The sequence below is a fragment of the Aquarana catesbeiana genome, linkage group LG02 (assembly GCF_042186555.1).
Source record: "Aquarana catesbeiana isolate 2022-GZ linkage group LG02, ASM4218655v1, whole genome shotgun sequence".
Lineage (NCBI taxonomy): Eukaryota > Metazoa > Chordata > Amphibia > Anura > Ranidae > Aquarana > Aquarana catesbeiana.
In genome coordinates this window covers 168,114,240-168,141,573 of record NC_133325.1, presented here as the reverse complement: position 1 = coordinate 168,141,573, position 27,334 = coordinate 168,114,240, and the positions used below count along the sequence as shown (strand labels likewise).

Here is a 27,334-nt window from a genome sequence, read left to right as displayed (position 1 = left end):
TGATAGCATACCTGGACGACCTGCTCCTGTTTGCAGCGTGTCCACTGCAGTTAGTCAGGGATCTAGAGCTTACAAGAAGAGTTCTTACAGGTCTAGGGTGGCTAATGAACTTGGAGAAATCCAGTTTGATTCCCTCCCAGCGCATTACCTACTTGGGCTACCAGTTGGACTCAACACTTCTGAGAGTGTTTCTTCCAAGAGAAAAAATACTAAAGCTGGACAGGGCAGTGGCTGGTCTCCAGTGCAGCAGTCGGGTCTCTATAAGAGTTCTGATGTCGGCCCTGGGTCTGTTGACCGCGACCCTCCCAGCAGTGCAATGGGCAGGTCTGCACTTTCGTCCCTTACAGTCCTTTGTCCTAAGGGTGTGGGATCACAGCCAGAGAAGTCTGGATGCCTTGGTTCAGGTCCCATCCCAAGTAAAGAGATCCCTCTGGTGGTGGAGGAGGGTCTCAAACTTGTCGCAGGGTCGTCTGTGGTTCATCCCAGTCTCTCAGGTGGTAACCACAGACGCAAGCGGCAGAGGTTGGGGGGCGCACCTGGGTTCCCTTGTAGCACAGGACACCTGGGAGGGAAACGAACTCAGAAGGTCGTCCAATTGGAAGGAGCTGAAGGCAATCGGGCTAGCACTCAGGTTCTTCAAAAAGGAGCTACAGGGCCACCATGTACAGGTGCAGTCGGACAACTCGTCCGCCGTAGCTTATGTGAACAAGCAGGGAGGCACAAAGAGCGGAGTACTGCTGGCATTGGCATCAGACATTCTGAGCTGGGCCGAGACTCACACTCTCTCACTCTCAGCAGTCTACCTGAGAGGAGAAAAGAATGTGATAGCAGACTTTCTCAGCCGAACCAGGCTGAGAGAGGGCGACTGGATCCTCAACCAGGAGGTTTTCAATCTCATCTCAGAGAAGTGGGGTCCTCCAGAGGTAGATCTGTTCGCGTCAAGAAACAACGCGAAAACCCCTTGTTTTTTCTCCCTAAACAGAGGGGAGGGAGCACGAGGGGTCGACGCATTGATCCAGGACTGGCATTTCAGAATCTGCTATGCCTTCCCGCCCCCAGCGTTATTACCAGCAGTTCTCAGGAAGTTTCAGATGGAAAACACGTCCCTGATTCTGGTAGCACCACATTGGCCAAAGAGGGCTTGGTTCTCAGTACTCAAGCAGCTAGCGGTCGAACCTCCCTTATTCCTGCCACCTCGAGAGGATCTCCTCTCACAGGGCCCAGTCCTCTGTCCACAGGTTCACCAATGGCAGTTAGCGGCCTGGCTACTGAGGAGGGTATGCTGAGAGCTAGGGGTTTTTCTGAGAAATTAATCTCCACCCTCCTCAATAGCAGGAAGAAGGAAACACGCCAGATATATAAAAAAATCTGGGTACGTTTCAATAAATGGTGTGCAGAAGGCTCCCTTGCGGTACATGGTCCCACAGCTGTGTTGGAATTCCTTCAGTGCGGGGCAGACAAGGGTTTATCCATAAGTACCCTTAAAGGTCAGGTGTCAGCACTTAGTACTTATTTAGAGAAACATCTGGCCACCAACCCCTGGGTGGTCAGATTCTTTAAGGCTCTGTCTAGACAAAGACCGGTTCAAGGTCCTCCCTTTCCCAAGTGGGACCTATCGTTAGTTTTGCAGGGCCTGACGGGAATCCCCTTTGAACCTTTAGAGGAATGTCTACTAAAGGATCTTACGCTAAAAACAGTTTTTTTGGTAGCAGTGACAACTGCCAGGAGAGTCAGCGAGATTGAGGCCTTATCTGTTAGATCTCCTTTTTGCGTTATTTTTCCAGATCGGATCGTCTTTAAGACCGATCCAGCATTTTTACCTAAGGTTGCTTCTGGTTTCCACAGAAGTCAGGAGGTAGTTTTACCCTCATTTTGTCCCAACCCCTCGGGGGAAAGGGAATTAAAATTTCATTCTTTGGATGTAAGGAGATGTATCCTTAGATACCTAGAGCTGACCAAGATGTTTAGAAAGTCAGACTCTTTATTTGTTTTGTTTTCTGGGGCCAGAAAAGGATGCAAAGCGTCTCGACGCACTATTGCCAGATGGCTCAGAGTAGCCATTGGCCAGGCCTATACATTGGCAGGGAAAGAAATCCCAATGGGTATAAGAGCACACTCTACTAGAGCTATGGCAGCTTCGCAGGCAGAAAGGGCTGGAGCAACGCCAGAGCAAATATGCAGGGCTGCAACATGGTCCAGCTACTCCACTTTTGTAAAGCACTACAGAGTGGACCTGGTGTCGGCTAGTGAGCAAGCCTTTGGGCGAAAGGTATTGCAAGCGGTAGTCCCACCCTAAACTGGTAAGTGCTCGTTTATCCTCTCATGGTGGCTGTCCTGAAAGACGAAAGGGGAAAATTAGAGTTACGTACCGGTAACGTCTTTTCCAGTAGTCTTTCAGGACAGCCCTAGTTACCCACCCGAAATTTTTGGGGGGGTCTTACAAAAGACCAGAACGCAGCATGATAATGATATGGAATAGTATGTTATTAATGTGTTCTTGTGTCTCCCCAGCTGACCGGAGGTAATCTCGGAATATACTAAGGTCTGGCAGGGGGAAGTGAGAATTTATGGGCTGGCGCAGTGTTTCCTAAGAGGAAGAGGAGGAGACTATCTCTCATGGTGGCTGTCCTGAAAGACTACTGGAAAAGACGTTACCGGTACGTAACTCTAATTTTTTGATTTCACTCCTCACTACCTATCAGTTTCTGAGGCCATAAAATGCCAAGATAGCACAACCCCCCCCCCCCCCCCAAATGACCCCCATTTTGGAAAGAAGACACTTCAAGCTATTTGGAGAGGCATGTTGAGTCCATGGAATATTTTATATTTTGCCACAAGTTTCGGGAAAATTAATATATATATATATTTTTTTTTATAAAAGTTGTCACTACATGATATATTGTTCAAACAAGGCATGGTAATATGTGGAATTACATCCCAAAATACATTTATGCTGCTTCTCCTGCGTATGGGGATACCAAATTTGTGGGAATTTTTGGCAGCCTAACCGTGTACAGGACCCCAAAAACCAATCGCCATTAAAGCTGACCACTGGCTGAAAAGAATAATACCAAGATACCTAAACCTGCAGGCATCATTCTGGTATAACCACTCGTCCAGCAACATACCAGTACGTTGCTGGTCCTTGTTGGGCATACATTGTGATGTTCTTTTTTTTCATGCAGCCTGTGAGCTGAACGAAAAAAAAGATTGATCGGTGGGTATGCCCACCATTAGAATACCGCCCTTCATCCACCCACTTCTAATGATGGGTATACAGCATACATGCACCATTTTTTTTTTTTCTTTAACTGTGGTGGTGAAATCACCTTCTACAGTGCTGGACGTATCGTGGGAGCAAACTCTGTTGCTGTCAAGATAAATCAGTGCTGCAGCTGAATGGCATACCTGCTAAGCAAATAATGGTTTACAATAAAACAAAGTAACATTACAGTATAACAGTAAGACCTTCAAAGCAAATACAATAAAACATAGTAAAAATAAAACCTTTTTTAACACAATCTGTGCCTAAAAAAAATATATACCGAAGCATGGGGATAATCTGCCCCTAATGTTCGGGGCAAATCGCCCCTCCACCCCTGCCCCCATGCTTCAGCATTTATGCTTTTTTTTTTTTTTTTTTTTTTTTTTTTTTAACTGTGATGGTGAAATCACTTTCTGCAGCACTGGAGTCGCTGATTTACGTATTGTGGGAGCAAACGCTGTTGCTCTCAAGATAAATAAATCAGTGCTGCAGCTGAATGGCGTACCTGAAAACAAAAAAATGGTTAACAATAAAACCTGAAAAGAAACATGGTAAAACATTGCATTGTAGGTAAAAAAAAAATTATATATATATATCTATCTATATATCTATCTATATAGATATAGATAGATAGAGAGATCTATATATAGATCTATAGATAGATATATCTATCTATCTATCTATCTATATATAGATATATATAGATATATATAGATATATCTATATATAGATCTCTATCTATATATTTTTTATATATATAATTTTATTTTTTACACCTTTGGAATGGTTCGGTCTCCCAAAATGCGATGGCATCTTTGGAGACCCTGTGAAAGTGTCCTAGTCTGTGTAATGCTGTACCCTATGCTAATACTCCACTAGTGTGTGGTAGCATTCAAAACATTCACCAATGCAAAAACCAGGATGGCCAGGACAGGAGGGACAATAATAGCGGGTGTCACCCCTTTATCAGCGCTTTCTACAGACATGACTTTTTTCGTTGGGGGGGCTCGTTGGGTAGGGGTACCAGGGAGGACATACTGAATATGCCTCTCATGCAGCTGGCTTGCTGCATTTTGATTGGGAAGTTGGGCCACAGCACTGTCTGGAAACAGAAGGGCTGTAATCTCTTCCTGGAATTTAAGGGAGGATCCAGTTCGTCCTGAAGCTTTGTATAGCACATAAGCATTCAGCAGAGTCAATTGAAATAAGTATACAGACACTTTTTTGTACCGGTGTCTGGCCTTACGGGCAACTAGGTACAGCGTCAACTGTTCATTGAGGTCCACCCCTCCCATATTAAGGTTATATTCGTGGACACAGAGGGGTTTCTCCACAACACCAGTTGCCGTAGGAATTTGGGCAGTCGTGTCTGCGTGAAAGGAGGACAGAACGAAAACATTCCGATTATCCCTTCCACTTCACAGTGAGCAAATTATTACACTTCAAGCAAGCTCTCTCCCCTAAGATGGGAATCTACAAGCCGCTGGTGTAAGCCCCGGCTATTAGATCGCACGGTGCCACATGCGCCAATTCCATGATCAAACTAGCGACTAAAGTGGCACACTAATGTAATACTTGTCCACATACAAGTGGTACCCATTTCCAAATAAGGGTGACACCAAGTACCACAAAATCTTACCAGCTATGTAATCTGGGCAGTTCTCCTGCTCTATGTGACTATCTCTTCCCTTGTAAACCATAAAACTATATGCATAGCCTGTGGCCCTGTCTTCTATGCATGTGGGATGCAGCACACCCATGGAGTCTACTCCCTGTCAGATCCTTTTTTCTGTCACAGAGCTTATACCTCTTGACCCCATATCTGGCATGCTTGCTGGGAAGATACTGTTTGAAAGACAAGCGGCCAGAAAACTTATTCAGGACTCATCAATGCAGACAACTTGATCGGGAAGTAAGCAAGGATGCAAACTGTTGGTTGAAGTGGTTTACGAGGGGCCGAATTTTGTAGAGCTGATCGTATCCAGGGTCACCCCGAGGACGACAGAGTTCATTGTCATTAAAGTGCATTAACCGCAAGATCTGCTCGTATCGTTCCCTGGCCATAGAGGCAGAGAACACAGGCATTAGGTGAATTGGGTCAGTGGACCAATATGACCGCAATTCACTCTTTTTAGTTATGCCCATGAGGAGGGATAGGTCCAGAAAGGTCTTAAATTTGGAAACCATAACAGGTTTCCATTCTCTGGCGGGGTCAAATGGGGATTAGCGGCGATTAATTGACCAGCATACAAATTGCTTTGGTCCACAATAGATCTTCCATGAAAAACAGCGAATAAAAATCAAATGATGTAAAATCAACTGTTTCCACTTGAATTGCAGGTTGGCCAGTGAATGGGGGAAGTACGAGTGCTGCAGAAGTGGTGGGCTCCCAATTAGGATTGGCAAATGCAGCAGGAAGGGCACTATGGGCTCTCGACGAGCATGGATGGGAGGGGTGGATGGCTGGAATGGGCACAGAGCAGCGCTGTGGGCAGTACACATCCAGCCCACAGCGCTGCAGCACTTGATCTCTCCCCTCGCACTGTACCAATAGATACGGGGAGGGGAGGGAGGAACTGGATATGACGCCGGTTTGTTTAGAAGTGATCGCTCTGTCATTTGACAGAGTGATCGCGAGGTAAATGGCCACTGTCAACGGCCATTTACCGGGATCCACCGGGATCGGTCACGGTTACTCCCGGGTGCGCGTCCATGGACCTCCCAGAATAAGCCGACCTCGCTGCAGCCGTCTTTCGGCTATGGCCCGGTCGGCATGTGGTTAATATGCTCTTAAAGCAAACCCATCTCTTCTCCATGTTCTTTGTTCCTAAGATTTTATCCCAATTTATGCCTTCTAGCAAGGTTCGTAGTTTAGGGACGTTGGCTCTTTTGAAATTCAGTGTCTTTGTATTTCCCTTATGTTTCCTATTTGTGTAAAAGTTGATTTTTTTTTTTTTTTTTTTTTGTCCAGGTTTTATAGCAGAAAGTAAAAATTGTGTGGCAAGTTAAGTGCATTACTTTTTTTTTACTTGAAGCAGAGTTCCACCCAAAAATGGAACTTCCCCTTTAAGGGAAGGGGACCCCCTGACATGCCACATTTGGCATGTTATTTTTTAGGGAGGGGGGGGCAAAAACCTATTCTATTTGTGGGGGGGGGACACACATACATTTTATTTGGATACAGTGTCGCACGACCGCGTAATTGTCAGTTAAAGTATACGCAGTGCTGTGTTGCAAAAAATGGCCTGGTCACGAAGGGGGGTAAATCTTCCGGAGGTCCGGTGGTTAAGGCAGACTTTTCTGCAACTGTTACCATTCATAGAATAACTAGCCGCTTTAATACCCCTTTCAGACGCGCATTCTGATCAGGTCCGCCTGTCGGGTTTTTTTTCTGGTGGACCTGATCAGAAGGTCCATTTTTCCCTATGGACAGGCAGGTGTAAATACACCTGTCTGTTTTACGCTCGGCTACCTCCAGGTCCGAACAGGCCTGTTCCAAACAAAAAAAAGCGGGAGAGGGCTGTGCCCTCTTCCATTTAGGCGGTACGGATCGGAGGTACCCAGGTGTAAACAGACAGTGAAGTCCGTTGCGATCAGTTCAGATTCCCTGCTGATCATAAAGGAATCCACCCTGTGTGAAGGGGGCGATCACTGTCCAGAACTCAAAAGTGCCAGGCTCTTTCACCCCCATCATCTCTATATGAGTTGGGTCCTGATATTCTTAAATAGACATTGACGTGAATGCAGAGTTCCTAGAAGCACTATTGGAGGAAGCTACGGAAGGTTTCTCATCCTCAGGCTTTTTTATTCCTGATGTTTTTGGCTTCATGCAGTATGCTTGCCTATGTTGATATGGTAACTTCTCCTTCATCTCACCATGCAAAAATGTGGTCTGTTCTGGTAGTAGACCCTACTGTTTCTATCTTAAACATCTTAGTGTACCTATAGAAGATGTTCCTTCGTTTTAAGGATTCTGCTGACAGAGGCTAGGTTCACATCTGTGCAGGTGGTGCTGTTGTGAGACCTGCACAAATACTGGCAGCCTCAACCACCCGCACAGAGAAATGTGGGACCCAAGGGCGGGTGTCACTAATCCTAATGGCACGCCCTGCATTGGAAATCACCCCTGTACTGGGAACCTCGATTCAAAAATAGTGCAGGGACTTCTTTGCTGCGGGGCACCGCAGCTCATTCTAATGAATGGACTGTCGTGCCCTCACAAACCACGGCCCGCACACGTGTGAACCTAGCCAAAAAGTTTTAGACACTCCAAGATGTGGGGAGTACAGAGCAAAAGCCCCCTAAACATTCAGCTGAGGGTTCAGTGTTGCTTTCCTATTTGGGAGTTAAAAATTTAAATTTGGCACCATTGAGAAACGTTTTTAACTACCTCTTTAAATTATTTGGTAACTGGTTGCGGGTCACAATTAAATGAAATGGCTTGGAATTTAGAATTTTTATTTTGAATAGCATAGTGAACATTTTCCTCCTGCAGGTCGGACAGAGAGGAGGAGTAGCAGGCTTTCAGCAGTTGCAGGAGAAAAATGGAGAGGATTGGTTCCTGTATATGCCTCCCCCACCGCCCCTCCTATCCAAGTATAAAACAGAATGTGACAAAAAGTAAAAAAATTGCAAGAAAATATTCGGCGCTGACTAAAAAAGGACATACATGAAATGAACTGCTAGCAGGCATTCAAGGTAAATTCAAATCAATCCCTCAAATAGACATATTGTAAAAGCAGTGCTGCGCAAATCATGAAAGTCCAAAACAATAGATGTTTAACAAAAGAGCCCTAAATGGTGTGTGAGCAAACAAAATCAATCAGGGTGTGGTAACACACAGAAGATTACAGATACGATGTCCGTGATCCCTCCACCATATGTACGGATGGCCTCTCACCTCTAAAATTCGACCCAAAACAGGTCACCTGGCAGTGTAAATACATGGTTCACAGTATCCAAATGGCAACTCCGGTGAAGGTCATCAAATCAACGATCAGTATGGAAATGTAGCATATATGTTACCTCTGCTTTGCGATTTATTGTGTTTTTTTTTTGTGGTTTTTTTGATATTTTTTATGACATTTTTTATACATTTATGGAATTTATGCATGTGATTCTGGATTATTAGGATGGCCGTGGATTGACGTTAATATTTTAAATATTTTAATTTTTTAATACTTTAAAAAAATTTGGTAATCATCAGCAAAGTGCCGGTTTATCACTAATGAAGGCGCATTTCACGTTTTATATTTTTCTTATTATTTTACATTGACGAGGACTGTTCCCTTTATGTAAAATTTTTCTAAAATCAGCGCTATCACTATGTATTTATATGCATATTAGGACTTTCTGTTGACATTTATGTTAGCTGCTCGTTGGGAACGATTGATACGCTGGTTGTGATTTGACCGCTGTGTCCCGTAATTCGATAGGTTAACTATATACATGTAAGGGAACATCTTACTTTGTTTTACACCAATAAAGTTTTACAGAGAGCATTAGATCGCTGTGTTCTCTTTCATATATGCTACATTTCCATACTGATCGTTGATTTGATGTCCTTCACTGGAGTTGCCATTTGGATATTGTGAACCCTGTATTTACACTGCCTAGTGACCTGTTTCGGGTCGAATTTTAGAGGTGAGAGGCCATCCGTACATGTGGTGGAGGGATCACGGACATCTTATCTGTCATCTTCTTTCTGTGTGTGTTACCGCACCCTGCAGTGATTTATTTTATTTACTCACACACCATTTGTGACTCTTTTATTAAACATCTTCTATTGTTTTGGACTTTCATGAATTGCGCAGCACTGCTTTTACAATACAACAAAAAGTAACACCACTCTGGACTATATCCGGATAGCAGATAATTGGTAACTTCAGCACACCCAAAATCCAGGTGCTCTGAGGCTCAAAATGTCCTCCTTACATCCAAACAGGCAAACTTGAAGATAACTGAAGAAAAGCCGGCACTCTGGATATTTCATCTGTGGTCTGTCTTGTATCATGACAAGTATAAAAAAGGACAAGCAGACGCATTTCGGCACAAGCCTTGTGCCGAAACGCGTCTGCTTGTCCTTTTTATACTTGGCATGATAAAATAAAAAAGAATGTGATGATGGCCGCATGGGTGGTTGGGGGCGTGGTAAAAACACATCTCAGCTATAGGGTTTTACTGCCCCCTCCCCAAACCGCAAATGTTAAACAAGCTCTTACTATCCTGAGCCCCAGTAAGGCTGCTTTCATGCTGATGCGCTGTGGTTTACCCACACCACGGGCGCAGTGCACCTGTGGGTCAGCTGCGCTTTGCCATAGACTTCTATTATATCTTGCGGTCGCTGTGCACTTTCAGAAAGCGCACGAAACCCACAAGATATAATAGAACTGTGCTTCCCTGCTGTACCCCTGCTGTATTACATGCTGTTCATACTCACTCAGTTACTGAGATTCCTTTTCTGTGTTCTGCACAAAAAACCTGGTTGATCCTGCTGCTTTCTATCTTCATCTTCATCTCCTGTTTTGTAGCCTGCAATGCTGCTCAAGCAGGGAAAATTCAACCAGGCAGTAGTACAGAAGTTGATTCACTGTACATGCTAACAGCTTTAGGCCTTTGGCTGTGTCTACTACAGCTTATTTGGTTTCTTTACTACTAAGTAATTTTCAAGCCACGTTTCACTCTCCAAATTAACATACCGTATATACTCGAGTATAAGTCGAGTTTTTCAGCACATTTTTTTGTGCTGAAAGTGCCCCCCTCTACTTATACTTGAGTCAAGCACTTTTCTGCAGCAAAAAATTTCATTTTCCGAACCGATTTTGGGCCCTGTATCTCAGGGCCACTTTATGCTAGGAACCCCAAATTTGGGGTGCAAACCCAGTGGAACTGGTACCACAACATATCCAAAGCTGGGGTTCCTAGCACTAAGCCCCGAGATACGAGGCCCCAAAATCGGTTCGGAAAATGGCATTCTCTGCTGCAGAAAAGTGCATGACATTTTCTGAACTGATTTTTGGGACCCTGTATCTCAGGGACACTTGGTGCTAGAAACCCCAGCTTTGGATATTTTATGGTGCTAGTTCCACTGGGTTTGCATACTAAATTTGGGGTTCCTAACACTAAGTGACCCCAAGATACGGGGCCCCAAATTCGGTCAACTGTGTCCATCTGCAGCAATGTCATTTCGGGACCCTTTGGGTTCAGAGACCCCAAATTTTGGCTGCAGCTAGGGGGCATCTAGGAACCCTTAACTACCAAGTTTGAAGTTCGGGGGACCTATGGCTGCAAATGGGCACAGTGAGGCTGCAAATGGGCATTGTTGACCCTCTTTTGCACTTACAGTAGCTGTGCATTTCTCACCCTCGTCTTATGCTCGGGTCACTAAGTTTTTCCCATTTTTTTGTGGTAAATTAGGGCCTCGACTTATACTGGGAACGACTTATACTCGAGTATATACGGTAGACTATTTTTAATCCTCCTTCTGCTAGCATTAGTAAATGGTAGGGGTGCGCATCTTCACTGGCCTCACGATTAGATTCCATTACGATTATCATGTCCACGATTCGATTCTGCGATGCATCACGATTACTGCGCACGGTTTTCATCCAAAAAATTCCAACAGTCACAAGAACTGTTTTTTTTTTTTTTTATATTATCTGTTCTTAAAAAAAAAAAACAAAAAAAAAAACTCTCTGCATGTAGCAAAGTGTAAACACAGCAAACAACTTAAAGAGGAGCTCCAGACTGACCCCAAAATACTACAAGAGAGGATCAGAGACTACAGACATGATACAAGAGATGGACGGAGACTGCGGACAATGTCCCCATAATGTCCCCCTAAACGACAATGTATGCCATTTCATAAATTATGGTTTATGTATGTCTTATTGTCTTAGTGATTGATTCACATCACAATTTCATTGATTACTTTTTTTTTTTTTTTTTTGTATGATTTGTGGTTTTGCTCATTACTGCCCCACACATGCAATGCATGGCTGCATGTGTGGGGCAGTGATGAGCAAAACCAAAAATCATACAAAAAAAGTATCAATTTTAAAATCAATGAAGCTGTGATGTGAATCAATCAATAACACATACATAAACCATAATTAATGTTGAAATGGCATGGTCATGCTCATTCATCACTTTAATGTTTTCATAATTTGGCAAATTTGCAGTCCACATATCGGTGCATCAGATATGATATATAATGTTATATTTTTGCTAGTAGTCGGTGGTGGCTGGTGCTCAATTTTTGGGGCGGCGCCAACAAACTGAAAAAAAAAAAAAACATCAAACGCCGCCCCCATCAAATGCTGCCAGTGTGCTATGTGCATCCCCCAAGTAAGTACCTGATGATGATGACTCTTGAGCAGCCTGTGAAGGGGGACTGGTGGACAACCGCGGCCGTCTGGTGTCTCGGGTCTCCCACAGCAGCCTGTTGTAAGGAGGACGGAGGCAGCCTGTGTTTGCACACTGCACACAGTGAGGTGAGCCAAGGAGGAAGGCTCTGCGGAGTCTGCTCGGGACCAGGTCATGAGTCATGACTTGTTGGGGGACAGACACTCGCTTCACGTGTCTCGCATGGTGATGCCGGGCGGCTGGGGATGCCGTCAGCGGGGGGGGGCGAGAAAAGAGGCGTGGCTAACGCCCATAGCTCCTTCGGCTGCTTTCTGTTCATCGGGGAGGGAAAAGAGGCGCGGCTAACGCCCATGGCTCCTTCGGCTGCTTTCAGTTCATCGGCAGGGCATATAGCGGTGCGCGGGTGACATCGATTTATGCAAGTCGTAGCATCGATGCCTCATTGTGGGTGGTCAAATCGTGACGCATCAATGCTATGATTAATTTCAACACCCCTAGTAAATGGATAGGAAATAAGCTCTAACGACCCTCTGATTCCTGCTGTATTGTATTGTAACTGTACTGTCTGCCCTCATGTTGTAAAGCGCTGCGAAAACTGTTGACGCTATATAAAGTGATTTTTGAACAAAATAAAGCATGGAGACTTGGATAGATGGCTGAGTTGACTTTTGAATATTAAAAATAATTTGCATTTTTGGTTTGTGGTGCTCGGATGCAGTGTAGTTCTGCTTTAAATAGTTAGAAATGTTACCCTACAGTGGGAGACAAGCTAACTTGTGTATTCAAACACACGCACTACTGTGTAGTAAATACAGTATGTAATCTCATGTGTATATATATTTTTTTTTCTTTCCCTAGAGAGAACTTGCCCAGTCATTTTAAATTAAAGGACTACTGCCCACAAGTATTTCGGAATCTCAGAGAGCGGTTCGGAATAGATGACCAGGATTACCAGGTAAAGCCTTAATAGTTGGATTTGCTTGCATGTCCAAAGTTAAAGCTGAAATCAAGGCAGATGAACACAAATGAATGCATTTCTGTTTCCATTAATTCTGTATATGATTAAATGCATTTTCTATAATGAAAGCTGCCTAAGTACTGTACCTGTATCCGACTTGATTTTGGTCTTTTTGTAAAATCTACTGGAAGCCGCCTACACAATACTTTTTCTCAAATTGATGTGTTCCCTGCATCGGAGCAGAACCCGGCTTTAAAGCTGGACTCTGCATCCAATTCTAGCTATATGTTAGGCATGCAACAAGTGGGCTACCTGACAAAAGCAGAATTTTGTGCATCTGTCACAATTCCTTGGCCAAAAAAAGGGTTAATGCGGCCATCTTTGCCAGGGCTCAAAAATGCAATGCCACTTCTTCTTTTTTTTTTTTTTTTTTTTTATAAAAAAACACCTTTTATTGAGATGTAAACGTGGTATACATTAAATATACATTAAACATACATGTATAGAGTTGTACATTTGCATATGTTAAGTAAACTTATTTATACAGTATCCAGCTTATTGATGTAGCTTATTTCTTTATTTTATTGTTTGAAGTTATGTTGCTATGTCCCTTTATCATATTGTACCTGTTTGGTACATGTCTCACCATCCTCCAACCACCTGTCCCACACTTTGGAGTAATTTTGTGTGCATTTTCTGAGTATATATCATCTTTCTATATGGTAGGGTGTTGTTAATTTCCTTTTTCCAAGCCTGGAGTGAAGGGGGCCGTGTCTGCATCCAAGATCTAGCTATTATTTTACAAGCTAAAAATAAGGTTTCGTATATGAATATGGCTTGGTATTTGTCAACGTCCATGTCAGGCAGTAGGCCCAATAGACATAACTTTGGGTCCAGTACCACTGGGGAGCCCATGTTATCGTGGAGGAAGCGAATTACTTGCATCCAGTAGGTCTGGATTGGGGGGCAGTCCCATATCAAATGAAAGAATGATCCAGGTACTTGCAGGCATAGAGGACAAAGTGGTCTTCTAGTGGTTTGAAACTTTGCTAGTTTCACCGGTGTTAGGGCACGGTGCACTATGCATAATTGTGTCAATCTGTCTGAGATTTTGGGAGATGCTGTTTTGAGCCCTTCTAGTAGTTCTATCCAGTCAGGGTCTTCTATGGGTCCCACATCAGTCTCCCATGCAAGTTTGGCTGTCTGCATGACTGTTTGCCTTTTGGATTCTGAGGGTGTAGTATATGTTAGATATTAGTTTGGACTGTTCATTTCCTAGAATGGTGTGGAGGACTGGAGGGGTGTCTAGTGTAATTGCCTGATTTGCAAACTGTGCCTGAATAGCGTGCCTAAGTTGTTGGTATTGGAATAGAAAATGGTTCGGCGGTGAGAATTCCCCTTTGAGTGCTTGAAAGGTTTTAGGACCAGAGTTCGTCACCACGTGGGACAAGTATATTACCCCATAGGAGGTCCAAAGTGCAGGGTCTGGGACAATATCAAGGTCAGACATATGTATATTGTGCATAGTAGGGTGTGAGAGTTGTATGTATTCCCAGTCTGCTTTTTTAGGGCAATATCCCACACCTTCTGGTGTTTTATTACTACGTGGTTCCTTTCGGTGAATTGCCTGTATGGGGGTAAATAGTGGGTGTCCTGGTTTGTCACATACTAGACTTCTATACCGCTGTGTTTCTGTTGTAATAAAGTAGTACACGTGTAGTACAGTTGTGGGATTTTTTTAACACATGCCAGGCTAGTTTATGTCTACTGTTAACCCCAGACAAAGGAGTTCAGGATTGCTTTCATTTATATGAATATTCTTAGGGGGATAAAAAGAGGGGCATGCCATATCTATCATATACAAGATTTTGGGTAATAAGATCATTTTTATTAGATTTATTCTACCCATCACTCCCAAGGGCAGCCTAGACCAGGACTGAGTTTTGGATTTAAGGACTGTGAATAGTGGTTCTATGTTAAGGGGGGATGTAATCCCCAAGATTCCTAGTGACCATCACCCCCAAGTATTTTATCACCGAGACTCTAGGGGAGTTCAGGTTGAATGGAGGGTGGGGGAAATAGGCCAAGTGGAAGAATCTGGGACTTATCCCAGCTTATACGTAGGCCTGAATAGCTGCCCATTTTCTCTATTGTGGCCAGTGCCTTCTGCAGTGACGGTCCCTGGTCTGCCAGGTATAATATAGTGTAGTCTGCATATAACCCTATTTTTTTCCCAGGCGTCCCCCCGTGGTAGGCCTATGATGTTTGGGTCTGCTCGTATGGCTAGTGGCTCCGCAGCCAGGGCATATAGCAGTGGTGAAAGAGGGCATCCTTGCCTTGTGCCCCTCTCCGCGGGAAATTGATCTGACAGCCAACTGTTCATGAATATCCTTGCCTTGGGTGTCCTGATATAGAAGCTGCACCCATTGTATGAACTTGGGCCCAAATCCATAGCAAACAGAGACATTCCCATAGGTCTGGCCATTCAGCTGAGTCGAAGGCTTTAGCCGTATCAAGGACCACCACTACTCTTGTATTATAGTTGTCGTGATGAGCCTGAATGTTCATGAACGGTCTCCTGATATTCATGGCTGTGTTCTTTCCTGGCATGAACCCGATTTGGTCCGGGTGAATAAGGGATATTCACTGATATACTGTGTTTAACCTAGAGGACAGTATTTTAGCCAATATTTTGATGTCTACTGGGAGTAGGGATATGGGCGGTATGATTTTGGGAGATGGGGATCTTTACCAGGCTTAGGGAGGACTATAATTTGGGCTTCTTGCATAGAAGGGAGTTTTCCCAGTTCAAATATGGAATGATATAGAGTTTTGAGTTTAGAGATAAGTATTTCGGAATACGTGGCATAAAATTCAAGGGGCAAGCCATCTAATCCTGGTGCTTTGGACTTAGCTAGTTGTGTGATTGCTATCGATATATCCTGAGTGGTTATAGGGGTATCTAGCATTTTGATTTGTTCTGAGTTTAGTCTTGGGAATTGGATTGTGTGTAGATATGATTGAATTTCTTCCGATGCGTATCTATTCTGCGATTTATACAGTGTGCTGTAAAAATCAAGAAATTTGTTTGCGACTTGAGGGGGGTCTGTTAGCAATGTCCCGTTTGGGCCATTCAGGGAGACCACCACTGGGGGCTTTTCGTCTAGATGTGCCAGGTATGCCAGCAACTTCCCTGCTTTCTCCCCATGCTCCTACACTCTCGCTTTACTAAAGAACACCTTTTGTCTAGCTTTTTCTAGATATAATTGTGAAACTATACGAGCCTGCAGCTTAACTTTATCCAGGTTTTCAGGTGATGGTTGTTATGGGCTTCCTCTAGTTCCTGTAGTGTATTTTCTGTCAATTGAACTGTTTTAAATTGTTTTAGTCTATTAATTTTCATGTCAAGGACTCTATGTGCGTGTTTTGAAGGCATCCCACTTGAAATTGAAAGCCAGGGCACTTGACCTTCTGGAAAGAAATATAATAATTCTCATGCTATGACTTCATGTTCCGTTAGTACTGATAGCCAGGATGGGTTTAGTCTCCACCCTCGCTTGGGTGTTGCATCCAACAGTGATTCAAGCATGGGGAGTGGTCAGATAGTGCCCTAGGTGCGAATCTTGAACCCGCTACTTTAGGCAATAGGGTTTTGGACACTAGGATATAGTCAATTCTGGACATTGCTCCATGGCTAGTGGAATGACATGTATTTGCTCTCATGTTAGGGTTTTCCAGGAGTGTATGCCCTGGCCTCCCTGCTGTACCGGTCTGTCCAACAGGGGACTCTTGGTCATATTAACCACTTGACAACTGGGCACTTAAACCCCCCTCCTGACCAGACCAGCTTTCAGTGCTCTCACACTTTGAATGACAATTACTCAGTCGTGTAATACTGTATCGAAATTTTTGTCCCTTTTTTTTCCATACAAATAGAGCTTTCTTTTGGTGGTATTTGATCACCTCTGGGTTTTTTATTTTTTGCGCTATAAATGAAAAACAAATTTTGAAAAAAAAATAAATGCATTTCTTAGTTTCTGTGACAATTTTGCAAATTATTAATTTTTCTTCATAAGTTTTGGCCACAATTTATACTGCTACTTATCTTTGGTAAAAATAACCCAAATTGGTGGATATTATTTAGTCTTTGTGAAAGTTAGTCCACAAGCTGTGGTGCAAATCATAAAAAATTGATCACACCTGATGTACTGGTGGCCTATCTAATTTCTTGCGACCCGAACAAGCCAGGAAAGTACAATTACCCCTTTTTTTGAAAGTAGGCATTTCAAGGTATTTAGTAAGATGCATGGTGAGGTTTTTTTTCATTTTTTTCCCCACAATTCTTTGCAAAATTGTGTTTTGTTTTTTTTTGTTTTTTTTGGGTTTTTTTGTTTTTTTTTTTTTCCCCCACAAAATTGTCGTGATAGGTTATTTCTCACATGGCATGTGTATATCACAAATTACACCTCAAAATACATTCTGCTATTCCTCCTGAGTATTACGATACCACATGTGTGGGACTTTTTTCACAGCCTAGCAACATAGGGACGCCCAACATGCAGGGAGCACCGTCGCATGCTCTAACTTGTTTACTACCTATTACACTTTTGAAGGCCCTGAAGCACCAGGACAATGACACGTGACACTGATGTGGCACTGACGACAGATGGCACTGACGGATGGCACTGACACGTGGCACTGACGACAGATGGCACTGACAGGTGGCACTGACACGTGGCCCTGATGACAGATGGCACTGACGACAGATGGCACTGACGACAGATGGCCCTGACGACAGATGGCACTGACGACAGATGGCCCTGACGACAGATGGCACTGACACGTGGCCCTGACGACAGATGGCACTGACACGTGGCCCTGACGACAGATGGCACTGACACGTGGCCCTGACGACAGATGGCACTGACACGTGGCCCTGACGACAGATGGCACTGACACGTGGCCCTGACGACAGATGGCACTGACACGTGGCCCTGACGACAGATGGCACTGACACGTGGCCCTGACGACAGATGGCACTGACACGTGGCCCTGACGACAGATGGCACTGACACGTGGCCCTGACGACAGATGGCACTGACACGTGGCCCTGACGACAGATGGCACTGACAGGTGGCCCTGACGACAGATGGCACTGACAGGTGGCCCTGACGACAGATGGCACTGACAGGTGGCCCTGACGACAGATGGCACTGACTGGTGGCCCTGGCTGGCGGGTGGCTCTGACTGGCGGGCACGGGCGGCCCTGACGGGTGGCCCTGACTGGCGGGCACGGGCGGCCCTGACGGGTGGCCCTGACTGGCGGGCACGGGCGGCCCTGACGGGTGGCCCTGACTGGCGGGCACGGGCGGCCCTGACGGGTGGCCCTGACTGGCGGGCACGGGCGGCCCTGACGGGTGGCCCTGACTGGCGGGCACGGGCGGCCCTGACGGGTGGCCCTGACTGGCGGGCACGGGCGGCCCTGACGGGTGGCCCTGACTGGCGGGCACGGGCGGCCCTGACGGGTGGCCCTGACTGGCGGGCACGGGCGGCCCTGACGGGTGGCCCTGACTGGCGGGCACGGGCGGCCCTGACTGGCGGGCACGGGCGGCCCTGACGGGTGGCCCTGACTGGCGGGCACGGGCGGCCCTGACTGGCGGCCCTGACTGGCGGGCACGGGCGGCCCTGACTGGCGGCCCTGACTGGCGGGCACGGGCGGCCCTGACTGGCGGGCACGGGCGGCCCTGACTGGCGGGCACGGGCGGCCCTGACTGGCGGGCACGTGGCACGGGCGGCCCTGGCGGGCGGGCACCGGCGCCCCTGACTGGCGGGCACGTGGCACGGGCGGCCCTGGCGGGCGGGCACCGGCGCCCCCGACGGGCGGGCACGTGGCACGGGCGGCCCCGACGGGCGGGCACGTGGCACGGGCGGCCCGACGGGCGGGCACGTGGCACGGGCGGCCCCCGACGGGCGGGCACGTGGCACGGGCGGCCCCGTGGCACGGGTGGCCCCGACGGGCGGCCCCGTGGCACGGGCGGCCCCGTGGCACGGGCGGCCCCCGACGGGCGGGCACGTGGCACGGGCGGCCCCGTGGCACGGGTGGCCCCGACGGGCGGCCCCGTGACACGGGCGGCCCCGTGGCACGGGCGGCCCCGACGGGCGGCCCCGTGACACGGGCGGCCCCGTGGCACGGGCGGCCCCGACGGGCGGCCCGTGGCACGGGCGGCCCCGACGGGCGGCCCCGTGGCACGGGCGGCCCCGTGGCACGGGCGGCCCCGTGGCACGGGCGGCCCCGTGGCACGGGCGGCCCCGACGGGCGGGCACGTGGCACGGGCGGCCCCGACGGGCGGGCACGTGCGGCCCCGACGGGCGGGCACGTGGCACGGGCGGCCCCGACGGGCGGGCACGTGCGGCCCCGACGGGCGGGCACGTGGCACGGGCGGCCCCGACGGGCGGGCACGTGCGGCCCCGACGGGCGGGCACGTGGCACGGGCGGCCCCGACGGGCGGGCACGTGGCACGGGCGGCCCCGACGGGCGGGCACGTGGCACGGGCGGCCCCGACGGGCGGGCACGTGGCACGGGCGGCCCCGACGGGCGGGCACGTGGCACGGGCGGCCCCGACGGGCGGGCACGTGGCACGGGCGGCCCCGACGGGCGGGCACGTGGCACGGGCGGCCCCGACGGGCGGGCACGTGGCACGGGCGGCCCCGACGGGCGGGCACGTGGCACGGGCGGCCCCGACGGGCGGGCACGTGGCACGGGCGGCCCCGACGGGCGGGCACGTGGCACGGGCGGCCCCGACGGGCGGGCACGTGGCACGGGCGGCCCCGACGGGCGGGCACGTGGCACGGGCGGCCCCGACGGGCGGGCACGTGGCACGGGCGGCCCCGACGGGCGGGCACGTGGCACTGATGTCACTGTGTTAGTAATTTTTTTTTTCGCTCACCGCTGCAGCCGTTCGCTCTCCCTCCTCACAAGCTGTCTGTGTGAGGAGAGAGAGCCGGCAATGAGAGATGATCTCATATGTTTACATACGAGATCATCTCTCATTGGATACTCAGAGTGCTAAATGGCCGCTGTGATTGGCCATTTAGCACGATCTGTGATTGGCTGTGTCCAAGGGACACGGCCTACACAGATTCCCCCCCGCGCGCCCGGGGAATGTAAACCGGAGGACGTCCAGGGACGCCCTCCCGGCAATTGAGCGCCGCACTGTAGCCGTCTTTCGGCTATAGAGCGGGCGCGAAGAGGTTAAAGTCTCCCATCCATACAGCCGGAACCGTCGGTGCTGTGCCATAAATGACAGACCCATCGTGACGACTTCCGAACTGTATGTAGGGGGGATGTAGCATGCGAGTACCAACAGTTGCATTCCCTCTATGCTTGCATATAGAAACACGAATATACCCTGCTGGTCCGATATCAGTGAAATCAATTCAAATGGGGTGAATTTAGTTTAGAATAGACACCCCCCGGATAGGTTCGTGTGGGTGCTATCCAGGGGTGTTTCAGCGCAGACTGTAAGTGTCGTGTAACGTGCGTCTCCGTTAACGCTATGATATTGGCCTTTTGTGCCTTCAGTAACGTGAGTGCAGCAGTGCGCTTTACTTTATCACGCACCCCTCTCGCATTCCATGTTAAAAACGTAATCGTGGTCATTTAACCAAGGGTATGTATAAAGATGGGGACCAGCTTGATAGTGGCTATGCAGGATGTAGACAGCTGCGCAATAATACATATGCCATTGAGCAAATGTGGGTACACAAGAAATGACAATCATGCATCTCAAAAAACATTCCTTATCATTTATAAAACCGTTCTGATTAACACTTAAGACCTAAACTTGGGCAACTTCCCTCCCTCCCAGCTCCGCGCCTCCCCAATTTGGCTGGAGCATACCATGCCCAAAAACCTTCACGTGATTCATCATCCAGCTACTGTCTCTAGCTGGAGGCACGTATCTGTCAGAGATTTGGTATAATTCCTAAGTGTATTCTATCTTTGTTGGGGGGGATTTCTCACTGTTCAGTGCGTGGTAAGTCAGTGGAGGGAAATCAGTGCTCCATAGAAGATCGGTGCTGCTGGTCTCTTGCTTCAAAGTAAATGCATTGTCATGCCTACCATGTCATTTATGGTCAGTTCTGTGATAGTTCAGGGGGATTTATGGGGCAGTAAAATCCAAGGAGATTTTTCCCCATTAATCTTTCAGGGCAGCACCATAGAGAGACACTGGCTCCTCCCCTCTTAGGAAACACCGCCTTTCAATTCATTATTTTAAATATCACCGTCGCACCAGCCCCTCAGTTCAGGTGTTTCCTCCGGTGGGGAGACACTGTTAGGGAGCCGTGGCTGGACAGTCAGAGAGGCTGAATCCAAAATATTCTGAGGAGGGGGGAGTCGGGTCTCTCTCTCGCTCTCACACTTTTCAGTCAGGTAATGGCTAGGTAGCCGCTGTTACCTGTTTAAAACTGTGGTTTGGCACGCCTAAGCTTCTCTTGGGGAAGGACAGCTGAGGAGGTCCACGTTCTTCCGCCCAGGTGGGCGCTGTGGGAAGTGCACTGGTTCTCTCCTGCCTGTAAAGGCAGCCAGCATGTGAAGCTCTATGGCTGGACTGGATGACGGGCGACGTCAGTTCTGGCGAGGGCGGGCACTTCCGACGATCCCGCGTCTTCCGGTTCCGGACGCGGGACAGAAAACGGACCGAGCGTTCGGCTGCTGCAGCCCTTTTTCTTTGCTGTAGAGTCAGGTGTTGGGGGCACGATGGATCACTATCCACAGCGGACATGTCTGAGGCAGAGGTCTAGCGAACTGCTCCAGGAGACAATAGCAGTAGCCATGCTAAGGTAAGTGGAACCCTGGGGTGGTGTTCCCTTACCTAATCCCGATAGCTTCACAGGTGTTTTCCCCTCACTGGTGATCGGGGGGGAGGGGAGTGTGTCTGGGACCCTGATGGTGGTTGGTCCTTGGTGGGGGGGGGCACTCCTGGTGGTCCTCTGTAAAGGCACTGGTAGGATTGGGCATTTATGGCAGCTCTCTTTCTGTTTCAGAAAGCCACAGAGAAAAGCAAGTCCCCTCATCCCTCATGGTTCCAAGAAAAAAAGGTCTCTCTTGTAGAGTCAGCTTGGGGGAATCCTGGACCAAGCCACTTTGCAAAGAGTGCATTGAGGGATTAGTCAGGGAGCAGGCAGCAGAACAGAGTACGGATCTGGCTGCATCCGTCAAGGACCTTTCTAGCACCTTTCAGTCCTTTTAAAGCACTTTTTTCTAGCTTCCAGTTTCCGCAAGCCCAGAGCAATCCTTCGCCAGTGCAGCAGAGTGTTGCACCTAGCCCAGTGGATACTCCCTCTGTTAGTGGAGAGAGAACAGGGGGCTCCAGAGAGGCAATTGAGGAGCCAGACAGCGCCGCTTCAGATTCCCAAGGGGAGTCGGATGCAAAGGAGGTGGATGGGGAATCCACAAGAACCTCTCGCTATAAACTTTCCCTTGACGAAGTGGAGGATCTCTTGGGAGCCATCCACACCACTTTGGGGATACAGGAGGAAAAGAAGGCGTTATCGCTCCATGACCAGATGTACGAAGGTCTAGGGGAACAGAAAAGGAGGGCTTTCCCGGTCCATGATGACTTGGTTGAAGCCATAAAGAAAGAATGGAAAGATCCTGAGAGGAAACCTTTCTTTTCTTTTTCTTTCGAGGATATGGGGGTTCTTTCAGATGCCATGGACAGAAGGATGGACTCTCTTTTGAAGTCCTAGGATTCGTCGCAGGGAAACCTTAAGCCTGCCATGGCGGACACAGTAGTGGCCCGCAACATGGAATATTGGCTTACTCAAATTAAAGCACACATCGAGGCAGGGACGCCAAAAGAAACTATTTTGTCTTCCTTCCCCATGCTACTTAAGGGGGTAACATATATTGTGGATGCTTCAGCTGAGTCAGTGCGCATGTCTGCAAGGTCTTCAGCCCTCACTAATTCAGCTCGAAGGGCCTTATGACTTAAGACGTGCCAAGGAACCAGCGCGTCTAAAGTTAAACTCTGTGGAATTCCACTCACAGGGGATCTTTTGTTTGGACAAGGGTTAGAGGCCTCTTTGGATCGGATGGCCGATAAGAAAAAGGCCTTTCCCGTTAAAAATAAATTTGGGGAGCAGGCTAAAAAAGTCTCGCCCTCAGAGAAAGTTTGAAGCCCCAAAAGCAGAGTGGCAGAAAAAGGCTTGGGGGCAGAAGGGCAAGGGGCGTGGAGAGGTGATTTTTTTTTTTTGCCCTCCTGAACAGCCCAAGAAAACCCAATGACAGGGTAACCACGGTGGGAGGAAGATTGGGGGCCTTCCTTCCACAGTGGGAGATGATCACCTCCAACCAGTTTGTGTTAGGGATCATAAGAAGAGGTTACCAGCTGGATTTCTCAGAACCTCCTCCGCACAGACTCCTTGACACCGAGCTGCCAAAATGTGCAGAAAAATCATCAGCTCTTCTATCCGTACTACAGGAGCTGGAGGAACAAGAGGTGGTGGTAAGAGTTCCAGCAGAGGCGATGGGCAGAGGCTTTTATTCCCACATCTTTGTGGTCCGCAAGCCTTCGGGAAGGCTCAGGCTTATCATGAACCTGAAGCCTCTGAATGTCTCAATTACAGGAGATTCCGGATGGACTCTGTCTACTCAGTGAAGGCGCTTCTTCACCCGAATTGTTTCATGGCGTCGATAGACTTGAAAGACGCTTATCTGCACATTCCAATCGCAGAAAGTTATCAGAGGTTTCTCAGACTGGCGGTAAAAAACAGGGAAGGGACGTTTCATTTACAGTTCAAAGCACTCCCCTTTGTACTATCCTCTTCCCCCTGTATCTTCACCAAAGTTATGGTGGAGGTCCAGGCTTTCTTGCGGCTCAGAGGCATCTCTGTAGTCTCATATCTAGACGATCTACTTCTTTTTGCCTCTTCCCCGGAGCAGTTGTCCAAGGATCTTCAGGTAGCAAGAGACATCCTAGAAAATTGGGGGTGGCTCTTGAACCTGGAGAAATCCAGTTTGGTTCCGTCCCAAAAGGTCACCTTCCTGGGCTATGTGTTGGATTCAACAAAGCAAAAAGTGTTCCTTCCCATACAAAAGATACAGAAGGTGGACAAAACAGTGTTTTTGCTCCAGGGCAGCCATCAGATCTCAGTAAGAAAAGCGATGTCAGCTTTGGGCTTACTGACTTCCACGCTCCTGGCAGTTCAGTGGGCAGGGCTGCATTTTCGCCCTCTACAACTGTTTATCCTTAAGGTCTGGGACCACAGTCCGGGGTCCCTGGACTCCCTAATATCTGTGCCGAGTCAGATCAAGAGGTCCCTCTGTTGGTGGAGAAAGGGGTCCAATCTCTCGCAGGGCCTGGAGGGGGTCCTTCCAGTCTCCAAGACAGTCACGACCGATGCGAGCGGCACAGGTTGGGGAGCACACCTAGATTCCAGGATGGTGCAAGGTACTTGGAGGAGAGAAGATGCAAAGAAGTCCTCGAACTGGAGGGAACTGAGAGCAAATAGACTTGGCTCTCGGAGCTTTTCCGAGAGAACTCCTGGGACAGCACGTGAGGGTCCGTTCCGACAACTCCTCAGTGGTGGCCTACATCACAACAGGCAAGGGGGTACCAGGATCAAATTCTTGTGGGTTCTGGCGGAATCTATCCTCAGGTGGGCCGAAGCAAGCATTTTCTCTTTCGGCAGTACATTTGAAGGGGGAACAAAAACAAGTAGCAGATTTTCTCAGCAGAAAGATGCTGAGGGAAGGCGACTGGATTTTGAACCAGGACATCTTCGAGATGATCACTCAGTAGTGGGGGCGTACCTTGTGTGGACCTCTTCGCCTCAAGGGTGAACACAAAAGTTTGTCTGTTCTTTTCCCTAAACAGATGGGACACAGCAGCCGGGGTGGATGCACTAGCTCAGAGCTGGCTTTTCTCAAGGTGTTATGCCTTGAGATTCCGGCAGTTCTGAAAAAGTTTGTCAGAAGACACAACCCTCATTCTGATCGCACCACACTGGCCCAGGGGGCCGTGGTTCTCCATCTTGATGGGTCTGGCGGTGGAACCTCCCTCGATTCTGCCTATCCAGGAGGATCTTCTTTCTCAGGGTCTATCTACCTAAAGGTGTGGAAACGCTTCAATACTTGGTGCACAGAAAGCTCCTTGGATGTACGCACTTCTGTAGCAGTATTGGAATTTCTGCAGGCAGGAGCGGACAAAGGATTAGCCCTTAGCACCTTGAAGGGACAGGTGTCCGCCATGAGCGTGTTCCTGGAAAAGCTGCTAGCTATAGATCCTTGGATAGCTAGGTTTTTTTCAGAGCTTTAGGCAGACAGAGGCTAGTCAGAATTTCCCAATTCCCAGTGTTAGATCTTTCTTTAGTTTTACAGACCCTTACAGGGGATCCTTTTGAGCCGTTGGAATCCTGTACTTTGAGGTTGATCACCCTAAAAACTGTGTTTTTGGTGGCAATCACTACAGCGAGGAGAATGAGTGAACTCGAAGCCCTTTCTATTAGGGCACCTCTTTTTCAGGTTTTCTCGGACCGTTTGATTTTTAAAACGGATCCGGCCTTTTTGCCAAAGGTGGCATCTAGTTTTCATAGAGGTCAAGAAATTGTTTTACCTACCTTCTGTTCGAATCCTGTGAGGGAACAGGAACATATTTTCCACAAAATGGACGTTAGAAGGTGCGTCCTTCAGTACTTGGATAGTACAATACAGTTTAGAAAATTTTTTTTGTTATTTTCAGGGGTAGGGAAAGGGTCCAGAGCCTCTAAATGTTCGATAGCCAGATGGTTAAGGTTGGCCATTAGTCAGGCTTATGTAATCGGGGGGGGTTGGAGCCCCCGTACGGTATTAAGGCACATTCCACCAGGGCAGTGGTGACTTCTCAAGCAGAGTGGGCTGGTGCTTTTCTGGAGCAGATCTGTAGAGCTGCAACATCGTCACGTTTGTGAAGCACTACAGATTGGACCTGCTGTCAGCCAAAGACCATGCCTTTGGGCATAAAGTGCTGCAGGCAGTAGTTCCTCCGTAAGGTAAGGTGCTCGCTTATCCTCTCTATGGTGCTGTCCTGAAAGATGAATGGGAAAAAACTGAGTTACTTACCGGTAACATCCTTTTCCAGGAATCTTTCAGGAGAGCACCAGTACCCACCCAAATTGTTGGCTATCTATGAGAACTCATTGCATGAGAGTGTCAGGTAAGATAAAGATTTGTATGACATATTCTTGTAAGAAGGGAGGAGCCAGTGGTGCTATCCATAGAGTGGTGCTCTACGGTGCTGTCCTGAAAGTTTCCTGGAAAAGGATGTTACTGGTAAGTAACTGTTTTTTTTTTTTTTTTTAGGGGGGGGGGGAGAAGTGGAGGTCTTGAAGGGGAGTTTGGGATGCATTTCCACCAGCTCAATAAACTGTGCAGGGAGCATCATGGGCATTTTCCCCATTGTGTACGGCACCTTGTATATTATATAGAGACTAATCAGGAATAATTCTTACGTCTTCATCCCCCTGTGCATTTTTGGATCCCTGCTCTCTTCCATTTCTGGATACAAGGAGCAGCGTTCAGGGATAGACAACAGAAAGATATGGAATAGCTGGGGGAAAGGAGGGGGAGATGATGCTGCTGTAAGTCGGGGTGCATCGTTCGTACTCACTGAGGCTTTTAGTCTCCTAGGCTGGTCTCTCTCTGCGGTCCAGCCAGTTCGCAGCTGCTGCTGGGTCTTCAAAGAACTGTACTCGTCCATCTTCCTCTACTCTGAGTCCTGCTGGGAATAACATGGCATACTTAAGATGGAGTATCCGAAAGTGACGTTTCACATCCTGGAACTGAGATCTCCTTTTCTGCACCTCATTGGAGAAATATGGAAAAACTGCTATCTGACCGTTGCCCACAGGCATATTGCCTTTATCCCTTGTCAGTCTCATGATTTTGTCTCAGTCTCTAAACTTCAGTAATTTGGCAATAAAGGTGCGGGGGGCCCTGCTGGTGGTGGTTTCGCCGGAATGCGTTGCGTTTGTTCCACCGCGAACATAACCAAAACGGCCTCCCTGCCATATGTGGTAACTAGGGGTGCAACGGATCAAAAAACTCACGGTTCGGATCGTTCCTCGGATCAGAGTCACGGATCGGATCATTTTCGGATCAACAAAAAAAAAAAAATATATCCACATCTCCCCACTGTAATATATCCACATGTCCCCCCCCCCACTGTAATACATCCACATCCCCCCCACTGTAATACATCCACATGTCCCCCCCCCCCACTGTAATACATCCACATCCCCCCCACTGTAATACATCCACATCCCCCCCACTGTAATACATCCACATGTCCCCCCCCACTGTAATACATCCACATGTCCCCCCCCACTGTAATACATCCACATGTCCCCCCCCACTGTAATACATCCACATGTCCCCCCCCCCACTGTAATACATCCACATGTCCCCCCCCCCCACTGTAATACATCCACATGTCCCCCCCCCTCCACTGTAATACATCCACATGTCCCCCCCCCTCCACTGTAATACATCCACATGTCCCCCCCCTCCACTGTAATACATCCACATGTCCCCCCCCCCCCTCCACTGTAATACATCCACATGTCCCCCCCCACTGTAATACATCCACATGTTCCCCCCCCCACTGTAATACATCCACATGTCCCCCCCCCCACTGTAATACATCCACATGTCCCCCCCCACTGTAATACATCCACATGTCTCCCCCCCCCCACTGTAATACATC

General features: G+C 48.2%; 1 protein-coding gene across 2 annotated transcripts in view; it reads left to right on the top strand.

Moving 5' to 3' along the window:
- Positions 1-27,334, top strand: part of PIP4K2C (phosphatidylinositol-5-phosphate 4-kinase type 2 gamma) — a 174,482-nt gene that overhangs the window by 64,612 nt on the left and 82,536 nt on the right. For both annotated transcript variants that reach the window (XM_073613779.1, XM_073613778.1), the window contains exon 3: positions 12,488-12,584. In XM_073613779.1, the coding sequence (XP_073469880.1) occupies positions 12,488-12,584 (97 nt within the window). The remainder of the gene's footprint in view (positions 1-12,487; positions 12,585-27,334) is intronic.